Here is a 15,326-nt window from a genome sequence, read left to right as displayed (position 1 = left end):
CCTCTTCGAAAAGGTTCGGGCAACATTTGGTCCCAAGAGCAGTCATGGAGAAAATAGTGAAAGGTGCTACAAAGATAAAAGTGAGGTTGGTGGAAGCCAGATTCATGGCCAATGCTAATGTCCGCTAGTTGGCAGCGCCCAAGTCCAAATATGTCGAACCCATCCTGTCTGCCACGAATGGGGGAGAATCAGGGGTCGCCGAGGTCTTCCGAACTCTGCAGCTTCGATTAAGGGATTCCACATGGACCATTGTGTTCAAGTCGTTGATTGTGGTCCATCTTATGATCAGGGAGGGCCAGCCTGAAGTCACGCTGAGATACATTGCTGAATCGCCCAAGAGGTTGGCTATAAGCAGCTTTACTGAAGGTACGGACAAGCGGTAAACGGGGAGATGACAGAACTGCTCCGATATCTGACGGCCAACAGTTCAAACTCAAGGTCTTAACATTCGAAGATATTCGGAGTACCTGCTGGAACGTGTGCGAGCCTATCGCGACACCAAAACAGACTTTGTGAAGTCAGGGGCGGGCCACATGCGGAGACTTACTGTCGACAAGGGCTTACTGAGGCAGACCGAAATAGTACAGGATCAGATACAGGCGCTGGTACGATGTGACGTGAGTCTTTGAACCCGACTGCTTCCTGACTGAACCAACACCCTGACTCTGACAGCTACTGGGAAATCATGACCCTGACAATGAGATCACATTGACCGCTTTCCGTCTCTTGACCATGGATTTGCTCGAGCTGTTCAAAGTGATGAATGAGGGCACTATCAATGTCCTGGGTAAGTAACATCTTAAGGCGGGAATTCATGCCGCTAATGTGACAAAGAACATTACTTTGAAATGTCTCGTCCAGACGCGGAACGCGCATTGCAAATCTACAAGACTTTCGGTCGGCAGACCGAAATGGTGGTGCGATATTTGAGTTTCGCCCGGCAGTATGAAATGTCAACTCGCCTGGAGGTTCCGAAGTTGAAACATGCGCCGACAACTTTGACCGCTGCTTTGGAGGAATACCTCAACGACCCAGATTTCGAGCTCAACCGACGTCAATATCTCGCTCAACAAGAGGCCAAGAAAGCTGGCAAGCCCGTGTCTTCAGCACCGGCATCGACTCCCTTTGACAAGCCCAAGGCAGCCGCGACAACATCGACAACAGCGAAGCCGGCACCGGCGCAGTCTCCTCCCAAAGGACCTGCTCCTGATCTTATTGACTTCTTCGAATCCATTGAACAGAACCAGCAGCCCATGGTCCAATTTAATACCAACTCACAACAGCCATTTAAACCTGGAATGCCACCGGCTCAACCATATCAACAGATGCAGATGCCCCAGCAGACTGGGTACAATCCCTTCCTTCAGCAACAACCCCCCACGTTCCAAAACCAAAGTGTGCCACAGCCACAGCCTTTGCAAACAGACTTCACTGGTGCTGGTTTTGGTGGATACGGACCCCAACCTCCTCCACAACAACCACCACCACCACAGTCGCAAGGGTTTCAATTCCCCACGACACTCTCCCCCATTCCCCAGAATGGTGTGGCCGACTTCCACTCGCAAGCGTTGGCACCAGCACAGCCAACGGCGATACAATCACATCCCACATCCACCAATCCCTTCCGCCAGTCCATGATGCCAACAGGAGCATCACAATTCTCTCCAGTCAGTGCAGGTCCTACGCGACAGTCTACTAACCCATTCGCGAAGCACAACACTGGAGCTGTGGTGAACAATGGACCACCTCATTCAGCCTCAGGCTTCGACCCTACCCCCTTTTCGCCTAGTCAACTTTCTCCACAGCAAACCTTCCCATCAAATTCCCCATTTCAGTCCACACCTCCTCCTCTGCAGCCGCAAAGGACTGGAACTAATCCATTTGCCAAAAATCGACCGGCAACTGCTACAGGTTCGGTGACGACAAATGTGACAGGTAGTACCAATCCCTTCCGCCAGAGTGCTTTTGTGAACCAAGAAACAGGACAAGGCTGGCAGCACGGGAATCAAGGGACATTTTCCGGATTTGACGTTAATAATGTGGACACAATGCCGGTGTTTCCCAGACCTGGTCACAGCTGATTATTATAGGATAATAACATAATTGTACTTCAATAACGATCATCATGTTTGCAAAAGATATTCTAATTAGTATAGTGTCCTGGATTTGCCCCAGGTGCGACCTGGATGGCAAACGAACGTTGTCCGATCTAATCCTTGAGGTGAAGAGCTTTGATTACAAACCTCAACGAGCTCAGATCCTTCTGTGAGTCTTCCCATACGGTACCAATAATAGCCTCCACTGTGGAGGTAGTTTGCTTGGCGGAGATCCATCGTTTGAGGTTGACAAAACATCGCCAGATCGCATTTTGAGGAAAGTCTGCACTCATTAATACATCAGTGGAAGATTTTAATGGCCAGCCACCGGTCATGGGCATATCTGCGACACAAGGTGCCCCTATTCATCCACCCAGGACGCTGCACGTCCATTATGATCTGCTTCTAGTGTTTGAAATCCTCGCAGAGTTTCATAAAGAGGTTAATGCAAACGAGGCTCACGAGGCCCACGAGGCCGACATGGACACCTTCTCGATTCCTTGAGCGGACTTACAGCTCATAGTGTCATATCCAACTTCATGAGCAAGATAGGGTCTCCACGCCTTCCCAACTCCGTAGATTAATGGCGCATGGCATCTATCGATAAGATTTGGTGATATGATTGCGGTGAGAGCACATGAGAGCAAGGGCGACGTTCTCCGGCAGATCCAAGAGTTTTTTTTTTTTTTTTTGTTGGGGGAGGGGGATCACTTCTTGTCTCGTCTTCATCACTATGGAGAAGTTACAGTAGAACAATACCACTGTCACGAAGGAGGCTCATTCAGGAGGGACGGATATCGCAAAAGCTTCCTTGATCTCAATCTCTCCAACGCTGATATCGTGGACGCATGAAACACACGTAGACCACCTTCATCCAGTCCTCCGAAATTTGACTTCGTATTTACGATCGACTCCTCGTGGGTGGATTCGGCCGTGAGCAAAGCTTTTTGTGGGCTGTTGGAAAACTCCAATCAAAAGATGATCATGCTCCGCGAGATTCGAGCCTTGAAATATGGGACGATGGAGCCGGGCATAATGCAACCGTGTTTGGTGTTTTCAGCCGTCTCGTTGAAATGAATCCGCCCAAAAAGGTCAAATATTCACCGTAGCGATGGTAGTGTTGATTCCGTCCTGGTGCCGGTAATGACCTTCCTGTCCCTCGCATGTTGGTCTCCCATCTATGTGGTAGGTAGTGACCAGTATCTGTATTTTCTTCATTTGAGACTGTTGAGACTTGACACGGAGCTCCCCGTTGTGAGAGTGTGGTCTTGCTGCCAATTGGACCAATTGAGTGCTATGAAAGCCGCTGTAAGCCAGCGCCTTGTTGTGAGTGTATAGAGCATCTGTGGCATCACCTTGCCACCAAATTTCTAGGTTTTCAGGGCCCGAGACGTCGTCTTATTTTGAACACATTGAATTCCCGTTTGGACCAATGTATAGAGACCATTGTCGATGCTAGAGGCTTCGTTGTCGTGAAGTTGTTGAGATGATAAGTACGGTATCGCCATTGTAAAAGGTGTAGTCCTGTAGGTGTCGGGAGGACCAAGAAGTTGCTGGTAAGACCTTTTTATCTGCAGGGTCTGCCAGCCTTGTCACGTGGCTCAATCACGTGTCCTGTCTACGACATACGCATTAAAAGAGCTGCATAGAAATTTAAAACCAATCAGGGTAAGCCATTCGTGGAGTCACGTGGTCTGCACTTTGGTAGAAGGAATTGTGAACAGATCTTCAATTGGGTGCTCCTTTTGATCGAGCCGGCGGCGGAGATCATACGGCTATATCAACCGTTCATTCAAATATCGCCCTCTAGCCACGTTATTTTCCTTCACAGTTCCCCGAAGCAGTTCCTGCTAGAGAGCTATCCGATCTGCTTCTTGCCAGGAATGCCTGGGCGTGCTGTACCGCGACCCAACAAGCTGTGTGGCCTTGCTACGGAAGCATGTTTAAGAAACCACCATATATGTCGAAATTCAAAGATTGGCTGATGACCCTCCGATATATATGAATATGCAGCACTGTATTTTCAAGAGCATGTCGTAGCAAGGTCTGATCCTCCAATTGGATTTAATTGAAATGTTGGCCCACTTCCGCCGGGACATGGAGTATGTTACCTGGCCTGAAAATCTCTTTCATCTGAAGGAACATGCTGGCTTTGGAGGTCTTCTTGCGGTTTTCAATCGGTTTTCAACCTGGATGAAATCCCTTCCGGCACCCATCCGAGCACGAATGCCTTTGGATGGCCTTTTTTGAGCAACCGCATCTAAATCTTTCGCAGATTTTGAGGGATCGATTTGACGACAAGCTGTTGCAGGACCTTCCCCTTTGTCAAAATTGGCGTCTTCTTCGACCAATCTACTGAGACATGGCAAAGAGCTTATGAGAGCAAAGAAATCGTGGTAATGGGTACTTCAGAGCTTCTCGGAAGTGAAGATCCCATCGTTCTCAGATTCAGAGCATCTCTTCGTGGACTGGAAAGATTGCTCGGAAGCTCTGATCGAAACTATCTGATAGTCCAACTATACGAAGGCCATGATTGGAGCGGTTGTTCCTCTTTGGAGAAGCTCTCTTACTCTATTCTAGAGATATTGAGTCCAATCGTCGGTCGTATCGATGGCTCCGGTGGCAGTGGCCCAGATTGTCATGGTGCTGTTCAGCGAAGCAAGGAAATTACGATGAAGCAGAACAGAGCCTTTCGAAGGAGAAACACGGACGCAAACGAATATTCAGCGTCAAGGTCATGCAGCACTCCAGCTGGTGCGACTTTTCCGAGACAAAGGGGAAGGCACATCATGTCTTGAGCTGCTCAATCAGGTTTCCAATTCTTCGATCTTAGAACAAGATTTCGAACGACTCTGCCAGATAGTGCACGTACGCTGCTTGGTCTTATTCGATAATGGAGAATACGAGACCCCTTAAGCGTCCACTGCTCAATCTTGTCCACCAGGCGACTGGTTGCAATGGTAACAAGATCAATCGAGAGCTGCTCTGGATAAGGCTTGCTCCAGCAGATGTAATGCGTGATCATGGTGAAGGAGATGAAGCTTTGACGCTGCTCTCGGAGCTCGCCGAGCTCGAAAATGACGACATGGACGTTTGAACTAGGAGCCAGAACTTCCGGCCCAATTGCGGACGCTTGAGCTCTATGACCTCGTGGGAAAGCCAAGATCTTCTGCGTTCCAAATGAGTCAAATTTCTGATCCGATGCAGACGTCGGAAACAAGAATGGACACGTCGAAGTGAAATCAAAATAGCCATCCACAACGGTGGAATACTGCTCCTGCCAAGCTGATTGAATCGACGGGCACAGAGCAAATACCCCCCCGGTTCGCAAAGAGCAGGACATCATAGCGACCATTGTGACTTTTTATTCAGCCTTCGTCCTCATGGTACTCTTAGCTATGTCGTGGTGAAATTGTACCCAATGCCATAATGGGAGGCCCTTGTCCCCTCAGAGCAATCGATATTCGCGTCTGGGAAGGGACAGGGAAGATCATTGTAGCAGATCACGTCCAGCGTGAATGGTAGTACAGCGACGGAGCAAAACTTAGTCGATCGTAAACATTGCAGTCCTTTCAATCTTTTGGTTGACGACGTTGGATAACCCAGGCTTGGACGGCCAGGCTCGTGCAACCTGTGGGGTGAGCACAGCTTGGCCTCTAGGGCCTGTTCCCCAATCCGGGTCGAGTCATGCGCCTTTACTCCCCTTCGCAGCGCGAGATTGAATGTATTGATCTCACATATCCTCTTCAGTCTCCTGGTTCAATCTTCTTTCGAAGAACCAAGGAACACCACCTGTTCCCCGTTCCCCTCTGACAATTTGTGTCCTCTTATTCTACCCAGCAATGGGAATGGACCCGTGGAGCTAGGTCCCGCAATCCGGCTTGAGCAGTTAAGTCTCGTGTGTGACCTGGAACGATTCACGCATACCCTTTGCCCGCCAGCGAGAGCGGTCAGCGCGAGAGCTTTAAATGGATGCCAGTTCCAGTCTCGATCGTAAACCAGGATCAATCCCGTTGAATCGGCCTTGTCATCGCGCTGTTTCCCGCTGATATGCTTCAAGATGGCGGACGGTGGGGACGATACTCCCACACTTTCGGTCATCCCCTACGACAATAACCGCGATGTAGTGCTGTAAGTTGGCCACGATCAGAATGGCTTTGTCCCGAGGAGAGCAATACTAAACATCCGCCATCAGCCGTCACGCACATGCTATTGTATACCGGGACCCGCAGACGAACCAGCTGGTACCATTTCACCACCATCAAGATGTCGGTCGGCCGTCATCTGACTGTCCAACGTGTGGCCGGCCGTGGCATCCTCAAGGAGGCTCCTCATCACAGGAGTCGGGGGGGAGTCCAATGGAAGATCAGCCGAGTTTCATCACTCACGATTATTTTGAGATGTTGGCTCGAAGTCTTCCTGGTTCCAACGACACATCGGGCTCTCCACCTCCACGACGCCGCATCGTGCAGCCTGTTCGTTCTCGACTTCATTCGCCATCTACAGCTTCCAGTCGGCCTCCGAATGCTGAATTTGTCGCCAGTACTCCTGCTCCTCCCACCCAAGCTCATGGCATCTCCGAGACCGCTTTTTCGCCACACTACTTTGAGAAATTCTTCGTCGAGGAGAGAGAGCTGGGACGAGGCGGACGAGGCGTGGTCCTCTTGGTCAAACACGTCTTGGATGGCGTCACCCTGGGCCACTTTGCTTGTAAACGTGTTCCCATCGGGGATGACCACGCGTGGCTAGAGAAAGTGCTTGTCGAGGTGCAGCTCTTGCAAGGTTTGTCGCATCAGAACCTGGTCTCCTATCGGCATGTCTGGCTGGAAGACTATCAGATCAGCACATTCGGACCCAGTGTTCCGTGCGCATTCATTCTCCAGCAATATTGCAACGGCGGTGATATGCACAATTACGTCCTCGGATCAGCCCAGGCGTCCACAACCACCCAAGAGCTCAAAGAACGTATCCGTCGGCGTTCCAGAGGGGAATCGGAACTGCCCCGACGACCCAAGGAACCCAAAAAGCTTTCCTTCGATGAAATCTACAATTTCTTCCGAGATATCACTTCAGGCTTGCGATTCCTCCACCACAACAATTTCATCCATCGAGATCTGAAACCGAGGAACTGCCTCTTGCACACCGTGGGCGGCGAGACGAGAGTCCTCGTCAGTGATTTCGGTGAAGTTCAATACGAATACGCCATCCGCAAATCCACTGGTGCAACGGGAACCATTTCGTACTGTGCCCCCGAAGTCCTTCGACGAATCTCTCCCGGCGGACCGTTTGAAAATTTTACATCCAAGTCGGACATCTTCTCCTTAGGCATGATCCTTCATTTCCTCTGTTTCGCAAATCTTCCCTACAGATACGCCGATGTTCTCCACGAGGAACGCGAAGACATCGATGAGCTGAGAGCGGAGATCATGGGCTGGGAAGGCTTTGACGACCAGCGGAAACAACGACCCGAATTACCAGCGGCCCTCTACGCGTTCCTCAAACGTCTTCTCTCCCTCAACCCGGAGCAACGACCGAGTGCCGACGACGTTCTCCAGGTCGTCTCGTCCGGTCGACTGGACGACATTCCCGCTGCGAGAAGGCGGAATTCCATCGACCCGGAAGAACTAACGCCGGGCCGACGGATTCAGAAGCTCGACTCCCCTCAGAAAGGCAACTCTCCTCAACGCGGCATGGGCCTAGAAATGGGTCCCAAGTCCACACGCTCGCACTTCCGCGGACCGAGGTCCGGCTCGACAGAGCGACACAGCAAAACCGACGCTGGATCCATGGACCACGGCTACTCGAGCGGCAGCGAACGGGACCGAAACCGGGCGTCACGAACGGCCGATTCCTCATCTTCATCTAGGTCACACGCCTATCCAAGTCTGAAGACGGATAACACAATCATCCTGCGCTCCAATCACGCCTCATCCTCACTCCCAGGCTCACCTTTGCAGAAATCCCCCGTGGCCTCCTCACCCGTGAGGCCACAACAATTGCTCATCGAGTCTGCGCAACCGCAGCAGAACACTCAAGGGTTCATGTTAGTGTTCGCCGAACAATTCCGCTCTGCCCTCACGGTGCCGGTGACCTCAAGCTCCACCCGCGTCGCGATTCTCGCCATCAAACTCATCAGCACGCTCCAACCGTGTCTCGCCACCGGCATGAACGCCCTCGTTGTCTACCCCATCCTCTTTCTCGCGCTCCTGGAATTCTCAATCCCCGAAGTGCATGTGTGGAAAGCTGCAGGGGCGATGGTAGCACATTTTGCTCTCCTGGCCCTGGCGTTTAGGGCCGAGGTGCTCTGTCGGAGCACTCATAGCTGGATGGCGTGGGATAACTGAGATTCCGTTGTCCCCTCTCACTTTTGTTTCGGGGTTTTGCAAGGCAGGAGGAAACAGCGTGCTATGCTTCCCTTCATTTAGAGGGAGCTTCGGTTCACTTTTGTACCACTTGATACTGTGTGGGAGTGATTTCAGGCAAGGGTACAAACAAAACACGTGAATAGGAAGGGATTCAGTTCTATGGCCATCGAATGTCCTCGTTTAAACTACGAACAACTCAAAAAAGCTAGGAGGTTTCTAATCATCTTGAGTATATACAATAATCTGCCCTTTCTTTTTTCCCCCTGGCGAATCCAGTTCAGTTACGGCTATCAACTAGCTAATAAAGTACATTCACAAGCCTGGATGAGCCCCCACTGGCTCAATTGATGTCATGAGTACACCCGCACTATCATCATCTGCGGTCATGTTGAATATACCCGAGCCCAAGATTTGGGTCTTTCCTTTCCTTACCACCCAATTTCTTCCTTCCGTCTGTCTTTCTGTTCTGTTCGTACATAAATAAAGCGCTTCTCAAGTCATCCTGGTCCTGAACTCTAGATCATCCTTCATTACAATAGATAAGACTGGTCTAAGCCTGTTGGTTCATATGACTCGGTAAATTCCAATCGGCATAATCCGCGTGGACAAAAGCACGATCAACCATCGGCACACTCTCAAGCACATACTGCAGACTCTCGCCGAGATCATGACTGTCGCGCAAACTCATATTCTCGTCCAGCACAATATCGACTTCGACATTGAGTTTGTCGCCAGTATGATACGCCTGGAGGCCTTGGATGTAGCGAATGGTCTTTGCGAAGCGCATGGTGAGATACAAGAGGACATTGCGCTGGTCAGCGGTCGCCGTCGCGCCGCATAGATTTCGCACGTGCTCACTGCTGGTTTTCGACCAGTTGAAGATCACGTAGAGGGACAGGAGTAAGCCGCCTAGGGCATCGAGCCACCAGATCTGCGCGTAGAAGCCGACGAGGGGGAAAATGATGGAGAAGATGTTGAAGACGACGTCGGTCGCGGCGTCTTGAGCCAGGGCCTGGACCGAGCTGTTTTTCACGAGGCGGCACCAGAACCAGCAGAAACCTTTGATGGCGACGGTGCCGAGCATGATGGCGATAGCGGGGACGCCGAGTTCCACGACGCTGTGGTCTGGGGAAACGAGTCGGTTGAAACATTCCAGACTGACTTGGAAAAAGGACGTAATCATGATAATGCTGAAGACGAGGACACCCACGGGTTCCAGACGCCGTCGACCGATCGGGTACGCGTATTGGTCTTGTTGGGAGATGAGTTTGGTGGTGGTCCAGACAATGGCGGTGGAGAGGAAGTCTAGGGCTGCGTCGACGAGAGAGGCGAGGACGGATAGTGAGGATGTCAGTACGATCACGGCGATTTTTCCTGCGAGTAGAATGACGTTGGCGGCGAGATTGACGTAGATCGCCACCGTGACCACAGGGTCGTCGGAGTCAACATTGTCGTCTAGATGGTCCAGTTTGATGTCCGGAATGGGTCCCTCGGGAGGATCTTCGTCGCCGTCATCGAGCAGTAAAGGTGTAGCCTCGTTGGGGAGCTTGTACAGGTTCTTGGGCGTCCGCTTGACTTTCGTCTCGGTAGGTGAAGAAGTGCCGGAAGAATGGGTCGCTGTCGGTGGAGTCGCGCCGTTGTGCTTGCCACAGGGAGGCTCCTCGGATATGGTCTTCATGTCCGATGTGAAGCCCACTTGATTGTACTCTTGAATGAGATTATGCGGCAAAGAAGAATCCAGGAGCTTGTCAATGTACATGTACTGGGCGATCAAGAAGTTATTGCGTTCGTAGTACTTCCGTATCGGCTTCTTCATCTTTTTCAGCTCTTCGTCCGTCTTGTAGTATTGATGCCAGTGGTATCGGGGATTGCTTTTCCCAATCAACCGCATGCTACGCATCTGCGGGGTCATGAGAATCTCTGGTCCCAAACTCGTTCGCCTCGAGTCGATCTCCGCGGGGACGGGTCGACGTCGAGATACCAATCCCAGAGCCGAATCATCGTGTAGACCGCTTTCTTCGTCCTCGGTGGAATGATGGCTGTGAAAGGAGCCTCGCCGCGTCTGTGGCCGTCTGGGAAGCGTGAAGAGAGAGGCACTGGAGCGGCTTTGGATGAGGCTCGGAAGTCGTTGACCCCTTGTCGATACAGCGGAGGCCTCTTCACTGAGTGGGATAAAAGAAGAGAGGCCGCCGAGTCGATAATGGGGTCGTTGAGATGTGGTTGAGACATCCATTGCGCCGGAGGAGGGCGGCGAGAAGCTCGGGCTTGACAGCAGGAAACGTGTTTGGGGAGGTAGACAGTGAGTGCTCTTTGACCAGCGACCAGCGACCAAGAGACCAGAGGAAGCTGGCAAGTCAGGCTCGCTCAACCCGAGTCGTTTGGGTAGGAAGACATGATTCTGGGATCGTAGAGAAAAGATCCCACGGTTCCAGATCCCATGGCCCCAATGTCAGCTTCGTGCGCCACAACGTGATCCAGATCGTTTGGAGGGCACATCCACAAATCGCAGAAGCACGAAGCACAGACGTACGAAGCATGTTACAGGGCCACACCGAAATCATACTTCTGAACAATTGCGAAAGGAGGATGAATATGTCCCTTTTGCGCTCTTCAAAGCCCCCGTGAGCCCCATTATTCATTAGAGATGTGTAGCACTTTCAAATCTAGATCTTCTCGCTTGACAGTATATATCATCCCGGATCAAGAATTGCCCAAACAATGACATCCATTGATTCTGTGTCTCTCCAACCAATATGTATGTATATCCCAAGGACGTTCGTTTTCCAAGTCATCACTCCTGAGCCACCGAGCGCCACATAAATATTTTACCGTCATAACTCTTGGGACGGCGAGGTTCGTGAATGCCGTTTATCATATAGGACACCCACTTATATCCCGAGCAAATAAACTCCTGTCAAAAATGAGGATGCAAATGTACCAAAAATCATGTTAGACATACGGGCAACGCCATTGGTGATAGTTGCACGAGTACTGCTGCCTGTTCTTGATGCTGCATTGGAATGGGTCGACGATGAAGCATCAGCGGTGCTCGTGCCGACAGGAGTTGACACGGGTTTCGCGTCGGAAGTACTGGCCACCAATTTGGAACATGCGCTGCTGTTGGGTGCTCGCTGACCGATCGGCGACCCAATATTTGCCACGACCGCTTGTGTATCTCGAACAGGGACGTCAACACTGCCATCATCACCAATCGTGACCCGCACGGCAGTATCGTTCACTCTGGTGGCCGTGCCGTCACCACTTTCTTCATAACTCACTCCATCCCAGGTGGTGCCGTGCTTAGCGTCAGCCCCGTCATTGGTGAGATAGGCCAGGTACAAGTCCTCCCCAGCAAATTGCGTCGGCAGTGATAACTCGAAAGTCAAGGTGGGCTTGTTGGTCTCAGACACGTTGGCGGGGTTGGAATTGATCAGAACAATCGATGCAAGGGTACCATCTTGGTAGACGGAATACGCAGCAATCCGACCGCCATAAGGATCGGGGAACTCATGGAAGACATATCCGCCAACCTGAGCCTGACACGTGGGGCCTATGGTCTGATCAAAGGCGGCAAAGGCATAGTAGTTCGGTCGGACAAACGGCGGGTTCCCGTAGAGTTCGACTGGCTGCCAGGCACTGGCGTTACTATTGTCGGTCATGTGCATCTGTACCGAAGAAATGTTGAGGGTAGCTGCATAAAACAAGAAGTTGAGGGTCCACAGGGAGGCCCCAAAAACGTCGGTGATGTCGTCCATCCCAATCGGGCCAACTACACCCATCTCACGCAGAGCATATGGATATCCCGTGTTCAGCGCCTGTTGGATCTGCTCTTCCCACGCCGCAAACTGATCATTGGTGGTCGACAACGTCATGAAGTGATATTGGGTCAAGGGGTAGGTGGAGACTCCAATGTAGTAATAATAATCATGCTGATTCCAGCTGGCGATGTATGGTTCGGACGAGCCATTGGCGGGAACGGTGATCCCAAACTCATTGAGATTGTCAATTTCGAAACTGGTACCAATCGTGGACGCAGTGGCGCCCGGTTCAAAGAAATCGCTTCGAATACCATTGGGTTGGAGAACTTGCTCCCAGATGGCACTCGCGCGATCCAACCACTCCTGGCTGTAGACTTGACCGCCCCAATTCCCAGTTCGAAAACCGTTCTGCAGATAAAGATCGGGTTCGTTGCCAATTTCCAAGGAGACCAAGTTTACGTCGGTCAGGCGACTAACAGCCTGGGTGGCCATGGTGGTGATTTGATCGATGTAATCAGATTCCGAGTAGGCCAAGTTTAGACCAAAGGTAATGGGGGTATTGCTTGGGAAGCGATTGATGACTTCGAAGTATCGGGGACCGACGATGAGGGAATCAGTCGGATAGTTTCCCTGACCTACGGGATTGGGATTCGGCTCGCAGACATAGTCGTTCTGAGACTCGTCCCATATGAAATAGTCTTGTGTATTCCCCCCAATGCGCAAATGCGGTGGAGTGCCACTGTAGCTGGCCAAATTTTCCAGCAAAGTTCTGGTGAGTTGGTTCTCGGAGCTCCCTCCGGTGAAAGAGAAGAGGTTGGAGGGTTCGATACCGAAGCCGGCGAATGAGGGACTGATGATTCCGGAGGCGCCTGACGTGGGTTGAGCTGAGACCGCGAGAGAGACGGTATTTTGAGCAGTAGCGAAGGTCAAAAAGATCGCGCCAACGAGGGGCAGATAACCAAAATACATGGTTTAACGACTGTATGGGTGATGATGTGTGGACAAGCGCAGCGCATTACAACACCCACCCACGGCCACGACAGGAACAAGCGACAGCAATTAGATGATGGAAAGCCCAACAGAACCATATTAAAGAAAAGGAAAACCAGACCTGAGCGTGGACTGGTGATTGGTCACCCGACAAACATGGGGATATACCTGCGTAGGCGACTGGCATCGTGGAGGTTGGATCAATGCCGTCATATCTGCTCCTCTCAGCGTGCTCTGGTTTTGATTAGCCCCATATAGCGGTCGATGGCGGAGGACAAGGGACGGCAGTCCACCAACCAGCTGGCCCAAAAGGCGCCCGCCATCTTGTTTGTCTCTGAATCATTCCCCAACCCATCCACACTCTCTCCGGGGCTAGTCCAAAGAGTTACACTTGCATGTACTGTAACTCCACCTAACGTCCGACGATTCCGCTGAGACAAAAGAAACATAAAGTTGAAAGTGAAAGAACTGCGAAAGAGGCGCAAGAGGAGGGATGCCATGGAGTACCATACCTATAGCAGCAGGTGTCGACGTGCACAGATGAGTATCTATTTCTATTCCGGTAACGATTGCGGGGTGTAGGGAACGAAGGATGTGAGCCCACCTCCCAGTGCCACTCTGGCACCCTTTCACGGTTCCTGGGACCTGAATTGCTCGTCCTCGGATCAAACTCCCGTACCCTCCAAAGCTTCGAGCTTCGAATTTCTAGGCTGCCCTTCTCCTTGTTTAGATGTCCCGACCCAACGCTCGTAACCCTTCCCCTCTCTAGCAGTTCACACCTGTGGGCACTACTATACGAATCCGACATCAGGATGCGACTCTCAAGCCGGAGGATGACCGTCGTCCAGTGCTGGTCAGACATGGCTGCTCGTCCTGTCTCGGCAATGCTGCTCACGATTCACTAGCATAGCGACCGCTTACCGGTCAGCGATAACTACAATGCTAAAATGATTACTTGCATCGGACCGCGCCTTCAGAATCATGCAACATAAGATGACAAATAGTTGGGATGAAAATATTATCCACTAAATACAGACTGCTTGATCCCAAGGGAAATGATCCCCCGCTATGAAACCGCTCGGCCTTTCTAGGCTCATCATCAAGGCATGGGACTCATTATCCGCTCAAAGTAATATACAAAGCGTGACATATCCGGTCGGACAATCACGGTGCAGAGCTAGAGCCCGCTGGTCCTCCGCAAACGAATGGATGGTGCAATATCTGGGGTGTCGACTAATGGTACAAGTGTTGGGTGGCTGTAGTGTTCATGGTGGTACAAAATGCTGGGATAAAATAACTGGGAAAGATGGACGGGAACCAATCCCTTGCGCCCTCCATGGCACGGGTAGAGGCGTCTTGATTGCTGAGAGGGTGTTGAATAAGGCTGGAAAATGATCGCGTCTGTGGGGGCAAAGGTATCGGATCCCATGCGGAAGAAAAGGCGTCGGAAAATGATGATGCGATTTGATTAGGGCGCGGTAAGGGTGAACGGATGACATCGTATCTGCAAGAAAAATGCATCTGTGCCGGGTGGGAGGCTGCAAGAATCGGGGATCATGGTTGAAAATAGCGATTGGTGTGCTGTTCTGCAAGAGTGTTGTGCTTCAATTGTGGAGGTTGCCAGCGCATCGCATCAATGCATGGCCTTACTGAATCCCGTAACTCATGCACCTCTGCCACTGGCAAACTCGATCTGGCCACATGCCAAGCAACCTTCCACCGCCATGGGTCACCGAGGTTTGTACAGCCTGCAGACTGTAGCCTGTGTGCTGCCAACTTCAGATCCTTCGAGGCGGGGAACTGCCTGCAGCAGTGCACTAGATTCCAACAACATATGTCATGTGGACATGCAGAAAGGTCGGTTTAACTGAAGAGAGAGGCTCGAGTCCAGCTTGGAGCCGCAGGATGTTTTGTGATGGCAGGCCCTCGTTGAAAAAGTTGGCTCTCTTGATTTCTGCCCTTTATGCGGAATGTTTCTTGGGAATTGCTGGTAGAGGTCGGTTTGGAGGAGGGCCCGGGCAGGGAGGATATTTAGATCCAGCAGGCATTGTGATTGAGGGCCGATGTAAACTTCGAAGATTTGAGTATTGATATGGTTTGGGTCGAGAGGCTATTGA

At 51.4% G+C, this 15,326-nt stretch overlaps 5 protein-coding genes across 5 annotated transcripts; 3 read left to right on the top strand and 2 right to left on the bottom strand.

The window, feature by feature from the left end:
- Window positions 1–44: 44 nt before the first annotated feature.
- Z518_05003 (uncharacterized protein) lies at window positions 45–2,081 on the top strand (the record flags this gene model as incomplete). Its single annotated transcript, XM_013418709.1, has 5 exons — window positions 45–80; window positions 129–366; window positions 427–617; window positions 673–787; window positions 835–2,081. 5 exons carry the CDS (start codon window positions 45–47, stop codon window positions 2,079–2,081), a joined length of 1,827 nt encoding a protein of 608 aa, XP_013274163.1.
- Window positions 2,082–4,495: 2,414 nt separating this feature from the next.
- Z518_05002 (uncharacterized protein) lies at window positions 4,496–5,193 on the top strand (the record flags this gene model as incomplete). The annotated part of the gene is made up of 3 exons (XM_013418708.1): window positions 4,496–4,739; window positions 4,795–4,964; window positions 5,014–5,193. The coding sequence occupies 3 exons, from the start codon at window positions 4,496–4,498 to the stop codon at window positions 5,191–5,193; spliced, it is 594 nt and encodes a 197-aa protein (XP_013274162.1).
- Window positions 5,194–6,156: 963 nt separating this feature from the next.
- Z518_05001 (uncharacterized protein) lies at window positions 6,157–8,440 on the top strand (the record flags this gene model as incomplete). The annotated part of the gene is made up of 2 exons (XM_013418707.1): window positions 6,157–6,227; window positions 6,292–8,440. 2 exons carry the CDS (start codon window positions 6,157–6,159, stop codon window positions 8,438–8,440), a joined length of 2,220 nt encoding a protein of 739 aa, XP_013274161.1.
- A 571-nt stretch (window positions 8,441–9,011) lies between these two features.
- On the bottom strand, window positions 9,012–10,694 carry Z518_05000 (uncharacterized protein; the record flags this gene model as incomplete). The annotated part of the gene is made up of 1 exon (XM_013418706.1): window positions 9,012–10,694. One exon carries the CDS (start codon window positions 10,692–10,694, stop codon window positions 9,012–9,014), a length of 1,683 nt encoding a protein of 560 aa, XP_013274160.1.
- A 655-nt stretch (window positions 10,695–11,349) lies between these two features.
- Z518_04999 (uncharacterized protein) lies at window positions 11,350–13,188 on the bottom strand (the record flags this gene model as incomplete). Its single annotated transcript, XM_013418705.1, has 1 exon — window positions 11,350–13,188. The coding sequence occupies one exon, from the start codon at window positions 13,186–13,188 to the stop codon at window positions 11,350–11,352; it is 1,839 nt and encodes a 612-aa protein (XP_013274159.1).
- Between the last annotated feature and the right edge of the window lie 2,138 nt (window positions 13,189–15,326).

Source organism: Rhinocladiella mackenziei, assembly GCF_000835555.1.
Source record: "Rhinocladiella mackenziei CBS 650.93 unplaced genomic scaffold supercont1.3, whole genome shotgun sequence".
NCBI classification, from domain to species: domain Eukaryota; kingdom Fungi; phylum Ascomycota; class Eurotiomycetes; order Chaetothyriales; family Herpotrichiellaceae; genus Rhinocladiella; species Rhinocladiella mackenziei.
Note: the sequence above shows the minus strand (reverse complement) of the source record. Positions and strands in the feature narration are given on the sequence as shown.